The sequence below is a fragment of the Cottoperca gobio genome, chromosome 14, assembly GCF_900634415.1.
Source record: "Cottoperca gobio chromosome 14, fCotGob3.1, whole genome shotgun sequence".
In the NCBI taxonomy this organism is placed as follows: domain Eukaryota; kingdom Metazoa; phylum Chordata; class Actinopteri; order Perciformes; family Bovichtidae; genus Cottoperca; species Cottoperca gobio.
Window position 1 is genome coordinate 807,045 of NC_041368.1, and position 15,385 is coordinate 822,429.

Sequence of the window (15,385 nt, forward strand, 5' to 3'; positions counted from 1 at the left end):
TCGCAGGTGCAGTGTGCAAGCACAACAGAGGAAGTTGAGGAGGACTCGAATGAACAGCGGGCCCGGCGGCCAATGAATGCCTTCCTCCTCTTCTGCAAACGCCACCGCTCCCTGGTGCGGCAGGAGCACCCTCGCTTGGATAACCGTGGGGCCACCAAGATCCTGGCTGACTGGTGGGCTGTGCTGGAGCCCAAAGAGAAGCAGAAATACACTGACATGGCCAAGGAGGTGACACTGCTTTTTGACTCTTCTGAACCAACATTTGTCTCACTCTTACAGTAGCGCCAAAGTAACTTGACAATTTGGAACATTATTTGAAATGTTTTAAATAATACTGGTGCAACTTCATTGGCGACATGCTCCTGGATTAGCTTTACAAGTGTTGTAAAAAGAAAAGTGAAACCTTGCAAAGAAAATCCCAAAGCAATACAGAAAAGTCCTTCTGCACTGTGGTCCTATTTTATCAGGTGGACATTCAAAGACTTTTGTTTATTTACTTGCCATTTTCAACAGGAACATTTGATTTGATTGACCCACTGCAATATCTGGTGCTACATGGGATAGAAAGTGTCATTAACATTTCAAAACAGCTTTGTTTAACACGTGCCCCTATTTATATTAATAATAATTCATTAATAATTATAATTTATATTATATATATTATGTCTAGAACATCAATTACAATGTGTAAACTAAATGTGTGCAGACTCAGTCTTACAGCAAAGAAAACATTCTAACTATAAAGGTTAGATTCTTATTATTTTGTCGTTGTTATACTCTTAATTGTTTTTTCTTCCATTATTATTATTATTATGGCATATAAGTAACATGAGGATAGAAGCAATATTCCATCAATTAGAAGAATCACCTGAAACAGACCCTGGAAACCTACTTTCTCTTACAGTCAGACTTAGCTTTTACATGAACCGAAATTTGGAAAAGTTATTTCACCTGAACAATTTATGTAAATGTCTTTTTTTCTTTCTGTGCTTATCTCTCTGGTTTCAAGTGGGCGGTTCTGGGTAGATAAAAGGGGATGTCGCCAACTTCCATGCACCACAATTCAGCTACATTTGAATCAAAGGCCGTCTGCCTTTATTTACTGTCTGCCATTTTAATTGACTGTCCGAAATTCTTATGTTCTGAATCCGAAGTTTTAGAAGATGATCTGAGGTTTATGCAATATGTACTGCCTGAGAAATACGATGGCATGGAAAAAGTAGTATAGCATGAACACTACCCTTTGCTAACAATCCCACAATGCGATGCATCACATTTGAGAATTTTCAGTTGGTGCAAAAAGCCAATTACTCAAAGACTCGTACATCTCTGAATTTTCCATTTAATAATAAACTATTGACACTATTGACTATTGTTATATGGGAAGGAGTGAATGAGGCATTTCAGACACAGCCAAATGAGGGTTATTTGTTTATGTTGCCTGGCCATTGTCAATCAAACTGATCAAACCACACCCACACAGTGTGGTGACGCAGGTTAGCTGAATGATACCATAAGATAATACCTAAGGAGGTTATTTTTCTAAGATTTTTGATTAATTTGTTTTCGATATTTCATGTTATAGTGAAATACTTTGATTTAGATTTGATGATTTGAAACCAGGGTTTTTCAAGTTCAGCTTGTAACCAAATTAATTCTGTTCTTTCAGTACAAGGATGCCTTTATGAAGGCGAACCCGGGCTACAAGTGGTGTCCCACCACCAGCAAGCCAGTTAAGAGCCCTTCCTGTCAGCCAGTCACCAATCCCCGCAAAAAGTTTGGTCCTTCTCCTCCAACTCAACCAAGGACTCCACCACTGCCAAAAAAGTGCCCAAAACTGACAGCATGCAACAGATAAACTTTGCAATGGCAGGTGTGTATAATAAAAGAGTGTTTGTTCAGTGACAACGTGACAAAATATTGGATTGTTTTTGTAACTCCTGTCATTCTTTGTCAGATCCTACAAAGATGGGAGGCTTAAGCATGCTGCTGTTAGCTGGGGAACACGCCCTCACAAACAGAGAGGTAGGTCACTGTTGGATTCATCCTTATAATGCACCAGCTTTCTAATTAGACTAAAGTCTGATGCTGGTTGTATCTGTAAATGTATATATGCTTTGGAATTCTAAGAGTTCTCTTTTTATTTACCAGACTGACTAACCCCAGAGTTGTTTACCTCTTTAGATCCCTTCCAGCACTAAACCCAGTTTACCTGACACAGCCAGCGAAGGGAACTCCTTTCCAGGGGATGAGGAAGAAGTGTGTGACCGTAATTCTCTTCCCCCTATACTCTGTATATTTTACACCATATACTTGCAGTTGTGTCGTCTCTCTAAAAGTCACTGAAGTTGTTCGGACTACACAAAGATTTGTGCAAATTAAAACATATATATAGTAAGACCTGCAGTAGGCACATTATCATAATATCTAGTCCTGCATTCGTCGGGTTGCAGTAGCTAGTGGTGGAAAGCAACTAAGTATATTTACTAAGGCACTTTACTCAAGTACAATGTTGAGGTTGTGATACTATACTTGAGTATTTCCACTTTATGTTACTGCTTCTCTTTCTGAATAGTTGAGATTATTAAATTCGATTAAGCTACCTAGCAGTATACATTCACCTCACCTTTATCAGCTGCAACATTAGAAAGATGCTTACACATTAGTGTATCAATAATTAAAAAAAATCTAATAATATAACATATGTAATTCTGCATAATGAGTGCTTTACTTTGGGTCACTTAGAATCAAAGGATTGTAACAACATTTGTATAAGTGTACACTTGTACTCTTGTGTGCTTTTCTCAGTTTCCCCAAGATTGATGATTTGAATGGTGATGAGCTGAACCCACTTTAACACTGATTGGTTAAGGATGACTCACTGAATTTACTTGTTTTTGCTCACCCTATTTTAATCTACAGATGTTGTCTGGGACCGTACCGAACAGAGTGCCTGACAGTACTGAAAGGAGTGTGAAGTCTGCCCACTCACCACTGGCTGAGGTAAGACTGAATTTTAATCTATAAATGATGTACTAATTAGCATAACTTTGTTTTTTCTACAGCATTTCTACTGAGTTTGTGCACATTAAAGGTTGTCTGGTTTATGACAGTGTCATTAAACAAAGCTGCTCTATATATCTTTCTGCCAGCAGTCATGTGTCATAGCAGGAAAAGCATGTAAATGATAACATTAAACATGATTGCATTACATTCAGTTGAGATGTCCACTAGGAGTTCCTCCAGTCACTGCAAACACAAGATTGATTTTAATCAATCATTACTTTTTGGTGGAACCAAAATCATCACTGTCTAATCAATAAATGGCAAGAAAATTATCTGCACAGTCATGTTAGTGCCAATTTGAGGCCAAAATGTTGGTAGTGCACACAAGTAATAATAATAATAATAATAATAATAATAATAATAATAATAATAATAATAATAATAATAAGCTTTGTATTTGTATAGCACCTTTCATACAAGAATTGCAGCCAAAAGACGTCCCTGCGAGTCCAGATTTGTATCACATAATCTAAGAGGCAGCGGGATGCCATGACATTTGCTTTCAAAAGATGAGTTGAAAGATGTTCAAGTTTTTAGGAAAGCACTAGATGTGATCAGTCATAACAAACAAAACACCACCATGTGAGATTAGTAGGTTATCTGGCTATTTTTGGCTTTAACTCAGATTATTTGGTATCACAAAGCTGGCTGACTTTTAACCAGTGTACGTCACCACAGTAACCGAGGCGGCACGGCTTACTTCAGAGGATCACATTAAAACCTGCCAACAGCCTGACTACTGACCACTCAGCCCAGTGGAAGAATACACTCGTCATGCCTACAGGAATACAATGTATTACACACTGATGATTAGCTCCCATGATAATAAATGCATATATTTCATATTTCCTGCACATATGTATAGTCTTATTACCTTACTTTTTTAATAATTTGGACATTATTTCTATGTTTTTTTATTTCTTCTTCCCTTCTTGTTATGTGATTATATTTTATACATTTCACCTGCTGAAATGTGACTATAAACACATTTTCCCACGGGTGTCGCTGGTTCATCGCGTATTAAAGGTGCCTGCTCCTGCTTCATTCATGGTTCTAACTGTTGCCTGTAATTACCAACTCCAAAGTTTCTCATGTGAACACGCTCATAGTTAAATTGATAACCAGCTTCATGATGATGGTTATCCAGGATCAGTGAAGCCAGGTAACCCAAAGACACACAGACTAGTAAACCAGTAAACATGGTGACATTTGTTGTGGAAAGTAAATATTGCTGAATAATAATAGTATCTGCAGAAGGCTAAGAGAAGTTTAATCTCATAAAAAACAGGTGACATAACATGTTACTGTGTGTTCACAGTCCTCTGTCTCGGCGCCACCTGAAGGGAAACCATGCAGACAGTCTGCTCTATTCCAGCTTGCTGAGGTAAGACATTTGACAGTTTGCACATACTTCATCTTAAGTAACACTTTGCAGCTTTATTTAATAACTGGTGAGATGTTGAACTATGGGAGCATCCAGTTTACCTGATCGGACTGTAACATCAGTGATCTTTCACATCAGAGATTGAAAGATTGTAGAAATGTGACAAAAGTTGCCTTGTTTATAAGTGTGCTTGTTGCAAGAAACAGCTTCAACGAGAAAACAGTCTATGTTAGCTGAAAGGAAACATTGACATTTTATGATTTGAAGTCTTTAATATGACATTTGCTACCTTTACTTGATTCTATGTCATTCATGACACTGTATACTTAATGCTATCAGTAGGTCCACATGTAAGTGTATATAAATATCTGCTTATAAAATATAAAGATTTGTTGAGGGCAAATCAGCAGTCATGGCAAGATTGTTAGAAAAATTGGAAAAAAGGTTACACAATGCGATAGACATTTCCAATTTATTTAGAAAGAAAGTATAGGAAATGAATGTAGAGATGTATTATTAGCAGCATAGACTGTTATTGTGTATTGATGGTTTTTTTGATGTGTTTGGTAAGATGTGCTTAGCATCTGAAGCTGGAAAGATGGACACAGCGGTATCCCAGCCTGATGACATCTCCTCTGCAGCCTCTCTCCAGCAAGTCAAGCCAGAGGTCAAGGAGGAGAAAGCCGACAGTGACGACTGTCCTCTCTCCTCTCAGACATCAGCCCTCTTACCTTTGCGCTCCTCTGTCACTTCTACCTCCACTGATGCCATTCCCCCCCAACTCAGCAGCCAAAATGCACGTGTCAAAAACAAGAGCAAGAAAAAAGAGGTGGCCAAGTCAAATGATAACGATGAGCTCCCTTGCTCAGCAAAGAAAATCATCAAGAAGTGTAATCATGCAGAGTCAAATGTGGACAGTGTTTTCAGTACAATTGAGGCAGTGGCCAAAGGGGCTTGGAAGGACACAGAGGAGAAGTCCAAGAAGATAATTCAGAGCAGTTCTTGTGGTGGAAACTCTGCTGTGCTCAAAAAGAAGAGTAAGCCCAAAGTCAAGACCTTCCAAGAAATCGAGGAGGAGATGGAGGACGAGTGTGGGCAGTACACTTCTTCAGAGGTACAAATGAAGGAAGAGATGACTGACGTCAGTCCCGATGCAGAAGCTGTAGAAGACAGTACAGGAAGCACTGACCCTCAGGGCAGCATGGAAGAACCCCAACACTCCCCATGCAGCCCCTCACCTACTAAGCTCAGAGAGGAAGACAAGAGGAAGGAGAGGTCGAGTGAAGGGACCTGCGACTCCAACACGGAGAACCATGGCTCCAGGAAATCAGAGCGCAGCTGTAAAGGCGCCTTGTATAAAACCCTCGTTTCTGAGGGGATGCTGACTTCACTGAGAGCCAATATTGATCGAGGTATTCATTTTGATTCCAGGGCAAACTGATGAATAAATGTATGAGGCGTAATCTAAAGTTAAGGTTAATGTTACTACTCTGTATATGTTATGTACTGAAGTTCATGCATATTAATGAAGGATCTGTTCCTGTTTGCCTGAGCTGTTGTATATGTGTCTGCAGGTAAACGAGGTGCTTTGCGTGCTTCTGATCATGATGCAAACTGGAGTGATGACAGCTGGTCAGTTTCTCAGATAGGACCTAATAACCCCAAGAAGCTGAAAAAGTCCAAGTCCAAAGATGAATGTTCACAGAGGTGAGTCATGTCAAATCAAATCAAATGTATTTCTATAGCCCAATATCACAAATGACACATTTGTCTCAGTGTGCTTTACAGACTGTACAGCATACGACACCCTCTGTCCTTAGACCCTCACACCGCACAAGGACAACTTCCTAAAAGAAACCCCACAATTAAAATGTTAGAAACCTGAGGGAGAGCAACTGAGGATAACTATGTTGTAGCTTTGTGTGTAGCATGTAGTACAATCATTTAAACATACGATGGAATCTGAAATATCTGACCATATATTGTTTGTACATCCACTTAGTTCTGTTACTTATTCTTAAGTTATTTTTTGGATTTATGGATGCTGTTAACAAGTGATACTTATTTAGTTTGTCACAATTAAGCCTCTTTGGGACAGTCTGACCCAAAGTTAACACAGAAAGTAGCTATTTTAATACTCTGGTATTAGCTATTGGAGCCACTTGCTTAGGGATCCACTTCTGGGATGTATATATGTATATATATATGTGTATGTGTATATGTATATATATGTGTATATATATGTGTATATGTATATGTATATATGTGTATATATGTGTATATGTATATATGTATGTATATATATATATGTATGTGTATATGATGTGTATATATGATCTGATATATGTAGGGGGTATAGAGGATAGTGTATAGATATGTAGAGATATATCTCTCTATCTATCTCTATCTATATCTCTCTCTAAGAGAGATCTCTCTCTCTCTCTAGAGAGAGAGAGAGAGAGAGAGAGAGAAGAGATCTCTAGAGAGATCTCTATAGAATCTATCTTCTCTAGAGGTGGTGATGTATCTATCTATCCTCTATCTCTCTCATTCTGATCTATCTCTCTCTCTCTCTCTCTCTCTCTCTCTATCTCTCTCTAATCCCACACATCTCTATCTCTATATCTCTAATACTCTATATATACACATATATACACCTACATATATACATATACCATAATATATATGTGTGTGTATATATATATATATATATATATATACAGCAGTGTTGCGTATTTCAGTTTTAATGGCCCATAGTCACAACTGAGAATCACACCCAGGTTAAAACCTCATTTGTCTGTAATATTACAGGTAACGGTCAGTTATTTTAATCACATCTGGAGTACATTTATTATAATTAGTTCCCTAATAACTTCAGTAATATTAGTCTCTTTGCATTTGAATATTATATTAGAGTGGTTGTGTTTCCTGTTACTGAGAAAAAAGATATTGCTAACCTGATAGCCAAATTAAGCTGATTAACACAAACATTCAGGCAACTAATGTGAAGAAGAAGAAGAGCAAACATTAGGAGAGTAATACCCTACAAGCTCATCAGATGGGCTGTTGTTATGGCACGTTGCAGGGAATGTTGTCTTTGCAGAGCCAATTTTATATAGAACACGTATTTAACAGTTACCTTGCAGAAACTATTCCATTTCTTACCGTAAAAGCATAACAAGCATTCAAAAAGGGCCATTTGAGTAGTTTGTGTAAATAACCTAATTACCTTTTAAATATTATATTAGTACTAACATTGATAATAATATTAAATGAAATAACTTAACAAGCCTGCTGGTGATGAATACTTTTGCTGCAGAACATCCTTCTATAAAGTATCAGCTTCTGTAATGTACCAGTCACCCATAAGATCAGTGGGAAAGTGAAGTTTAATCCTCATTTGTTTCAGTTAATACATCATATCAAACAGTCAAACAAGTGGCGTGAAGAAAACATTACACAATTCAAATGTAAAGGATACACACACTCTGGAGTGTGTTTAGTGAGGAGGAAGCTAGTATGATGCTCTCAGGAGCCCAAGACACTTTACTCATCTCTGGAGGGAAATATATGATTGTTTTGACATCTGCTTTGTTTTAAGGTTAGCTAAGGCTATTGATTATATGCTCAATGGTGTAAACTCTGAACTTTACTTGTCAGCCTCGGGAAACTGGAGGAGGAGTTTGAAAGGAAGTTTAACAGCCTGCCACAGTACAGCCCAATGACATTTGATAAGAAGGGGACTACCATCGCAAAGAAGAAGAAGACCGACAGCTCCATTGTCCCAGAGGAAGTCTCTAAAGCCGGGAAAGGTAAGAACAAAATCGGAAGAAAAAAGACTTCTCCACTTAATCAAAAACAATTACTGTTCTTCAATATCTTTTCATCTCATCCATGTTCCACTCTGCACCTGTTTTCCACACTTCTCTTTGTTAAAGCAAAAACATTTGGACTCCATAACATAACATTTCCATGCTCTTTTTTTCTTTGTTTTTTTGCTATATCAGGTCCATCCCCATCTCAGAAAAAGACTTCATTCCACAAGATTGTTAGGAAGCACAAACACAAAAAGGAGAAACCAGGTGCAGTGGACAAAGGTGAACTAGAATGTTGATGTTGATTCTTATGAAGCAGGGATGTGAGCATTGTTAGAGGTATTTAACAGATTCCTTTAGCAGTTACTTATCACCACAGTTGTTATAAAACAGTTTGAATGTCTTCAGTAGGTGTTCTTTGGTGAATGAACAACTTTAATTACGGAACGGACCAAAGCCCAAACTCAATTTTTCCATTTACTTACAGTCAACAAGGCTTTATAAAATCTGTCATTTATGTACTAAACTCACATGTTTCAACTAGCACTATTTATATTATAAACAAATTTATATATTCATGAGAAAAGAAAAAAAAAAAATCAGCTGTTGATGCCTATTTGCAAACGATACACCTTGATCTGGTAAATCACAATGAATCTAAACAAATGAATAGAGAACTGTCTTTGTAACCTACCTTCTTGTTAAGAGGACTGAAACACATTCTTGCCATTGATTCTTATTACTCCCTATGTGCAAAGGTTAAATCATTGAAATCTATTCTAAACCATTTCTCCACAACAGTGGCACAGAGTGATTCCATCATGCTGGATTCAGCTTCAAAAGCCAAATCATGTGCCCCCATTGCCATAATGTGCCCAGATGTCCAGAACACCACTACCATGGAGATGCTAGTTGGTAGCCAGAAGAGGAAGGCAAGGAAGACCAAGATCACACACTTGGTACGCACAGCTGACGGCAGTGTCTCTCCAGTTGAGGGTGAGTGATAAAAGATTGATCGATTGATCAGTAAGTGTGGGATTAGAAAGATCTGCCTGTCAATACTGCAAGCGTATCAAGAGTGCTTTTCACTTGCACGTCTCAAGCAACAGATACGCTCTCCTTTTAATCTACGCAGCTGTCTGCACGGGCTCCATGCAGGCTTGCGTCTAACCTGCTGTTATGTCTTATTTTTCGACAATACTCTCATAAACATGAGGTTGATGCACAATAACAAGGCACAGAATAAATATATTCATCTACATTTTGCAACCTTGTCGGAGCAGAATGTGCTGCTCTGTCCATAGACCACAGACTCGCCTTCACTATTGCCCAGCAACTGGGAAGCAAGACACAGGGACTTCTTGGGTATTGAGCAGCTGAAGTGTTTATTCATGGCCAAACTGTAAGCTAAAGTGTGCATTTATACCACTCCCTCTGCTCTGATCGACAACACCTGTCTGCCCTGAGCGCTCTCTCTCTCTCTCTCTCTCTCTCTCTCTCTCTCTCTCTCTCTCTCTCTCTCTCTCTACCGCACACACAGCATTTTAGCTCAGGTTGATGGAAAAATCAGGAGTAATACTGGACTGAGCTAATGTCTTGTCTCTTCTAATGCTGATTTCTAGTGCAGAAACATTTAAAAGACCTGAAAAAGAAATGCAAATGATGGTGTCGGTATCCTCAAAATTATATGTTTCCTTTGTGTTTTCTTTACAGAGGAAAAAACTAGGGACCAGAACCAGGAAGAGGATAAGAAGCCATTACCCCAACAGAATTTATGCAATGAAAAAGGGTACTACAGTAATCCCAGAGCAGAGGAGGCAGAGAGGAGCGCCGTACCACAAGAGCTACCTGCTTTCTTTAGTTTGGCAGCCCTCGCTGAGGTAGCAGCCATGGAAAACGTTCACAGGTAGAGACACAGCCGAGCTATAACATGTGCTATATTGTGTGCTTAAATCTAATCTCCTTTATGTGCTGCCTCACAATGATGTCAAGTGACTTGTAAACAACCAATAGAAGATGTTATAGGCTGGAGAAATACTTAGTGAGAAGTTGTTGGCTCATAGTTTGAATGTTTCTGTCTGAAGCACATGCTGTAGCTTATTTTATGGATTGTCTACATCTGTTATTAAGCGATTGTGTTATTCTTTTGCTAATTTAATATGCTATTTAATATTGATTAGTTTTTAGTGTGCTGTCTTTCTAACATCTCTGTCAATTACATAAACAAAGCATCTACCTAGATGTCTCTGTAAGCAAACTTAAATGTCTAAGAATTCGGCCTTTACGTTAGGCCTAATGCAGGAAAGCACTCATAAGAAAAGATTTATGATTTAAGAGAAGTTGTCACATTAGCCAAAGTATTTGTGCTGCCTCATCAATCATCAGTCTGCGGTCCTAATCATGTAATCCTCCTATAAAGTAGCACCCATCTTAATTGAAGTTAGCACTGCACCTGAACTCTGACAAAAAGACTGCGGGCACAGAAGTTCAAAGAAAAGCCTTGTGAAGATCCCAATATGCTTTCATTTTATTTGAAAAAGTGTGAACAAACTCTTAAGTCTTCTTTAATGTCCTGTTTCAGAGGCCAGAGAGGCTTGGCTGAGAATCAGAAGAATGAGCTTTCCCAGACTCCAGTCCTCATCTCCTGCGCTGATCAGTGAAACTTTGCTGCTGTGAGGAGAAGCCACAACATGGACATTGGGAGTGGAGCTTTACTTTCCTCAGTAGTAACCCTACACTGAAGGGAGACTTATTGAGGGAACTTTGGACAGACTCTACCTTACCCTTGTGTTGAATTGTTTCGAGCTCGGGTTCATGGACGGGAAAAGGCCCTCTCCTCCTCCACCCTGTTCCTCTCTATCTCAGTGTTTTCCCCGAAAGCCTTCCTTTGGCTTGAGGGAGGATGCCTTTCTGAACTCCTCTCTCCCCCCTTAGATGCTGTGTTTGGGTCTGTGGGAGAACCAAGCTGTCCCCCAGTGCATGGCTTCCCTTATAGAGATGGTTGTCATGGGTTTGTTGTACACCGTTTTGTCAAATAGAGGCCATTTTTAAGGTCAAGTCTTGCGATTTAAAAAATAGCATTTTAGGTAGGGCAAAAAACCCAACACTGCATTCGTTTTATAGACAAACACAGCTTTCTGTCACCTTTTTACCTCACACTCACGCCTACTGAAGAGTTCCCTCCACCTCTGATAGAATACCTCTGTATTTGAATAGTTCTTATCCCTTCCAATCCTTCCAGCTTCAACCCAAAATGACTGTAACCAGGGTAAATGATCATGGTGGATCGACTTTTATTACCAACTACTTGCTTAGTGTTTTCCTGTGGTACACTAATCTGGTGTACTCAAACTACGAAGAAATCATGTTTGAGTATTTGATATCTAAGTTATGATGCTACTGTAAAACAGTATGTGGTAGCTATGAATAATTATGTTAGACTGAATGTGTAAGAGTAGGCCTGTGCATACCTTTGCATCTGAACTAGAGTTGAATATAGCTGAGGGTGTTTGTTTGTCCTGCTTATCCATAGTTTGCAGTGTCCCTTTCAGGCTTATGAGACAGTAGCTCAGCTTAAAAACTTCTTCTTGTGATGGGGAGGTTGTGTGAAAGTGATTCAAATATAGCCTTAACCCTCCCACCCAGACCTAGAACCAGCTTTTTGCTCAATGCCATCACCGTCATAAAGTCAGTGTAAACATTTTTGAATAGTGAAATGCAGTTTTGTCAATATTTGATCTTATTGCAGTTTGCGTAGCAATTAGAAAGGTTAATTCCTTGTGTGAAACTTATTTTATGGAATAGGTGTTTTTTTAATTACATAAACACTGCACTAATTTGTAGCTGAAGTTTGAGTTGCTCTTGAAAGGAGAGTGAAATGCCTCGTCTCCAGCAGTCAGTGTTCTTACAACATAACCTCTCCATAGTGTCTTCAATGTCCTCAGGACCACAAGCTCCAAGATAAAAGGTCAGAAGTTTGTTAATCAAAATGGAGTATTTCTTTCATAATATAGTTTTATACTACATGTCTCATAAAATGAGCTATTTGAAAAAAAACTCAACACAATAAAAAAGAAAATGTTTTTTTTTCTTCTGATTTCGTGCAGAAACAAAATATGGATTTAATGTGTTAAAATCAGACCATGCTATGCTATAGTTTATCACAGAGCTAATGGAGACGAGGCATTTAATAACAATTTCCTCCATTTTTGTTCTATCGGCCTTTTTGAGATTTCTTTGCCAAGTAATGGTCTACTCAGAGGTCACATGTAATCAATATTTTTATTTTTAGAAGTATTTATATTTAGATGCAACTTTGTGTTCTTTATTTTTGGTTTTGTTAATGTTTTGGTCCGAATCATTCCATTTCCGCGCCTCTGTCTTGGACATACTTTTGTTTACAGTTAATCAGCTGTAGTAGTGAGGAAAGAAAGGAAGGATGTAGTTCAGCTGCAGGTTTGTTGTCTTCCCAAGGGTTGGTGCATGGAGGGTAACTGAGGGCGACACAGACTGCCCAGCAATACCCCTCCTTACCTAGCAGCCTTTTGTTCCTCTGTGTAGACCAATACTTAATTTATCACATTTTAGATCCACATTTATAACTTTTATAGCTCTTTGTTTTCTATTTAATCGTTCTTCTGTTAAAGTGTGTGCATTGCTGATGCTCTTTTAACTAGGTCCCCTTTATGCTTTTTCCTGAGGTAAAGTTTACTGGATTAAGAATGTTGTCAAACAAGATCAAGCTCATAGACGATGAATGCATCTATGCTTAGCTACTAAGCAAACAGGCACTGAGATAAAATGCACATTCTCCAGACAGTGAGCTTGTCTCGTCACCTCTGGAGGTGTGTATTTCACTGCGACTGCATCACCATTTCTTGGATATGGGTTTAGGATGCGTTCATGATTACAAATAAAAATGAATGGGTCTTCGAGAACTCATGCATCTTGAAATAGAGCATTTTTGCTGTATCAAAGCATTGTTACACGGTAATAATGTTTTGCTTGTGTAGGCCATTGCGTGCAAATAGTACAGTGTATGCAATACATCTATAATTCCTCTCTAAATTTGTCCTAATTATCTAACAAACAAACTGCAAATGTTTCCCAGTTAAGCTTAAGGGAACCACATTATGCTTTAGGATAATCTTTCAAATTTAATGGTATATCTATTTTTTCAGATATGAGAAAAGTTACATTAAAGATGATATAATCCAAGCAGTAAACTGTATAGTTCTTCCATCAGTGGACATCAGTGTGATTCTTTGCAAAGACAAAGAAATTGTCTTCCCCCAACATAGAGATATATTTGCTTATAGCAAGTGAGTTTATTGACATTTGCCAAAGAAAAGGGAAAGTTATATTTAATGGAAATCCTGTTTTAAAAGAAGTAAAAAGCTGGCATAACAGTTGCACTGCATTCCTAGGTTTGTAAATCTTCAGGTAACAATATCAGCACAATTCATCCTGTGTATCAATGGGATTTCCTTGATGTTTGAGCCCAGAGTTGGGATGAAGTGCAACAAAAGGGCACTACTCAATGCCTCTTTTAATACACAGTATTTGCACCTTATGACCCAAACCAAAATGAACATGGTCTTTGAAGAAAATATATAATTTTTACCCACTCTATGGAAATTATGCATTTTAACTATATATGCGAGAATCCAGTCAATAACAAATCCACACATCTACCAAACAGCCATAATACTGTCATTTCCCCATTCCTTCACTTTTTCTATCTAGAAAATGCTTCTATAAAGTTGAAATTCCTATATTAGTTACCTAAATGACTATAATACCCTTTTGTGCTAGTACTGTCTTCTTGAATGTAATCATTTTGTACCTGTATTTTTCTAATTCAGTCTTGATTGTACTGGATGTATGCTATGATGGTATACTGTTCCTGAGGTGCATAGTTTGTTACAACTAACAGTTCTCATGACAGGATAGCTGCTGTGCTGCGAACTCAATGGAAATATATGGAGGTTTTTAAGTCCAAAAAACTTACTGTACCATGTGAGCGTCAATGAGACTGATGACTGAGAGATTCTTGCATTTTGAGTGGTGGGACAATAGCTTTCCCTGGTTTGCTACTTATTTTTTCCTTTGCAGTAAAAGTGAAAGTCTGATCAGGACAGTTTATAAAACAAGGACGCTCCTGCAATCAGATAGAACAATTGAATGCTTGAGTTTCAACTTATTTATTACTGTTCCTTTTTATAGGTTTAGTTGAATAAAAAAACAATAAAATATACATCTGAATATGCATCCATCTATACATGTATGAGATAATCTACCCTTTACTGGAATGTAGATCATGGCTTCCTTTTTGGGGTTTTTGTGAAGAATAGGTTATGCCAGTTTTTTTAAAGTCTCTGATAGTTTGTACAACATGTGCTTAATCTAATTTATGCTACTGGTAATCATCATGACCGATGTGTTCTTTTGATTGTTACAGCCCAGTGGTTAAATGCAGCCTTGCCTTACTGGAACCCCTGCTTAGTGAGGGATCCCTCCACCAGCCACCCACCCAACCTCCCGACCCCACCCAACCTCCCTACCCCACCCCACCCACAACTCCTATGTCATAACACTGTTTGCTGATGCAACTATTATTCCTTTTACACGTTATGCTGACGCCAACTATTACTTCTTGAACACCCATTAAATACATCTATTGCATCTGTGTGAAAAATTTGTGGTTAATGCTGCTTTGATGAACACATTGTTACTCTCATGGAGCAGTGATGTGCACTTGCAATTAGACTGGACATGGGTCATTATTTCCCCACAATAAATATATATATACACATATATACAACATATATATTATATATATATATATAATATATATATATATATATATATTATATATATATATATATATATATTATATATATATATGATATGTTATATATATATATATATATATATATATATATATATATATACACACAGATACAGATAGAGAGAGACACAGAGACACAGACAGATATATAAATATAGACAATATATATACATATATATAAATATATATATGTATGTGTATAGGAGGTATATAATATATATATATATATAATATATAGATATATATTGTGGTATAGAGATATATAGATAT

The 15,385-nt window shown here is 37.8% G+C and overlaps 1 protein-coding gene across 1 annotated transcript in view; it reads left to right on the forward strand.

Moving 5' to 3' along the window:
• bbx (BBX high mobility group box domain containing) overlaps positions 1–14,949 on the forward strand; it is a 22,340-nt gene extending 7,391 nt beyond the window's left edge. The window contains 14 exon segments of the mRNA XM_029448144.1: positions 1–228; positions 1,670–1,775; positions 1,778–1,873; positions 1,958–2,025; positions 2,185–2,259; positions 2,923–3,003; positions 4,385–4,450; positions 5,022–5,862; positions 6,025–6,157; positions 8,111–8,262; positions 8,458–8,547; positions 9,067–9,261; positions 9,979–10,171; positions 10,847–14,949. The exon segment at positions 1–228 is cut by the window's left edge and continues 30 nt beyond it. Coding sequence (XP_029304004.1) covers positions 1–228; positions 1,670–1,775; positions 1,778–1,873; positions 1,958–2,025; positions 2,185–2,259; positions 2,923–3,003; positions 4,385–4,450; positions 5,022–5,862; positions 6,025–6,157; positions 8,111–8,262; positions 8,458–8,547; positions 9,067–9,261; positions 9,979–10,171; positions 10,847–10,925 — 2,403 coding nt within the window. The 3' untranslated portion in view covers positions 10,926–14,949.
• Positions 14,950–15,385: the final 436 nt, after the last annotated feature.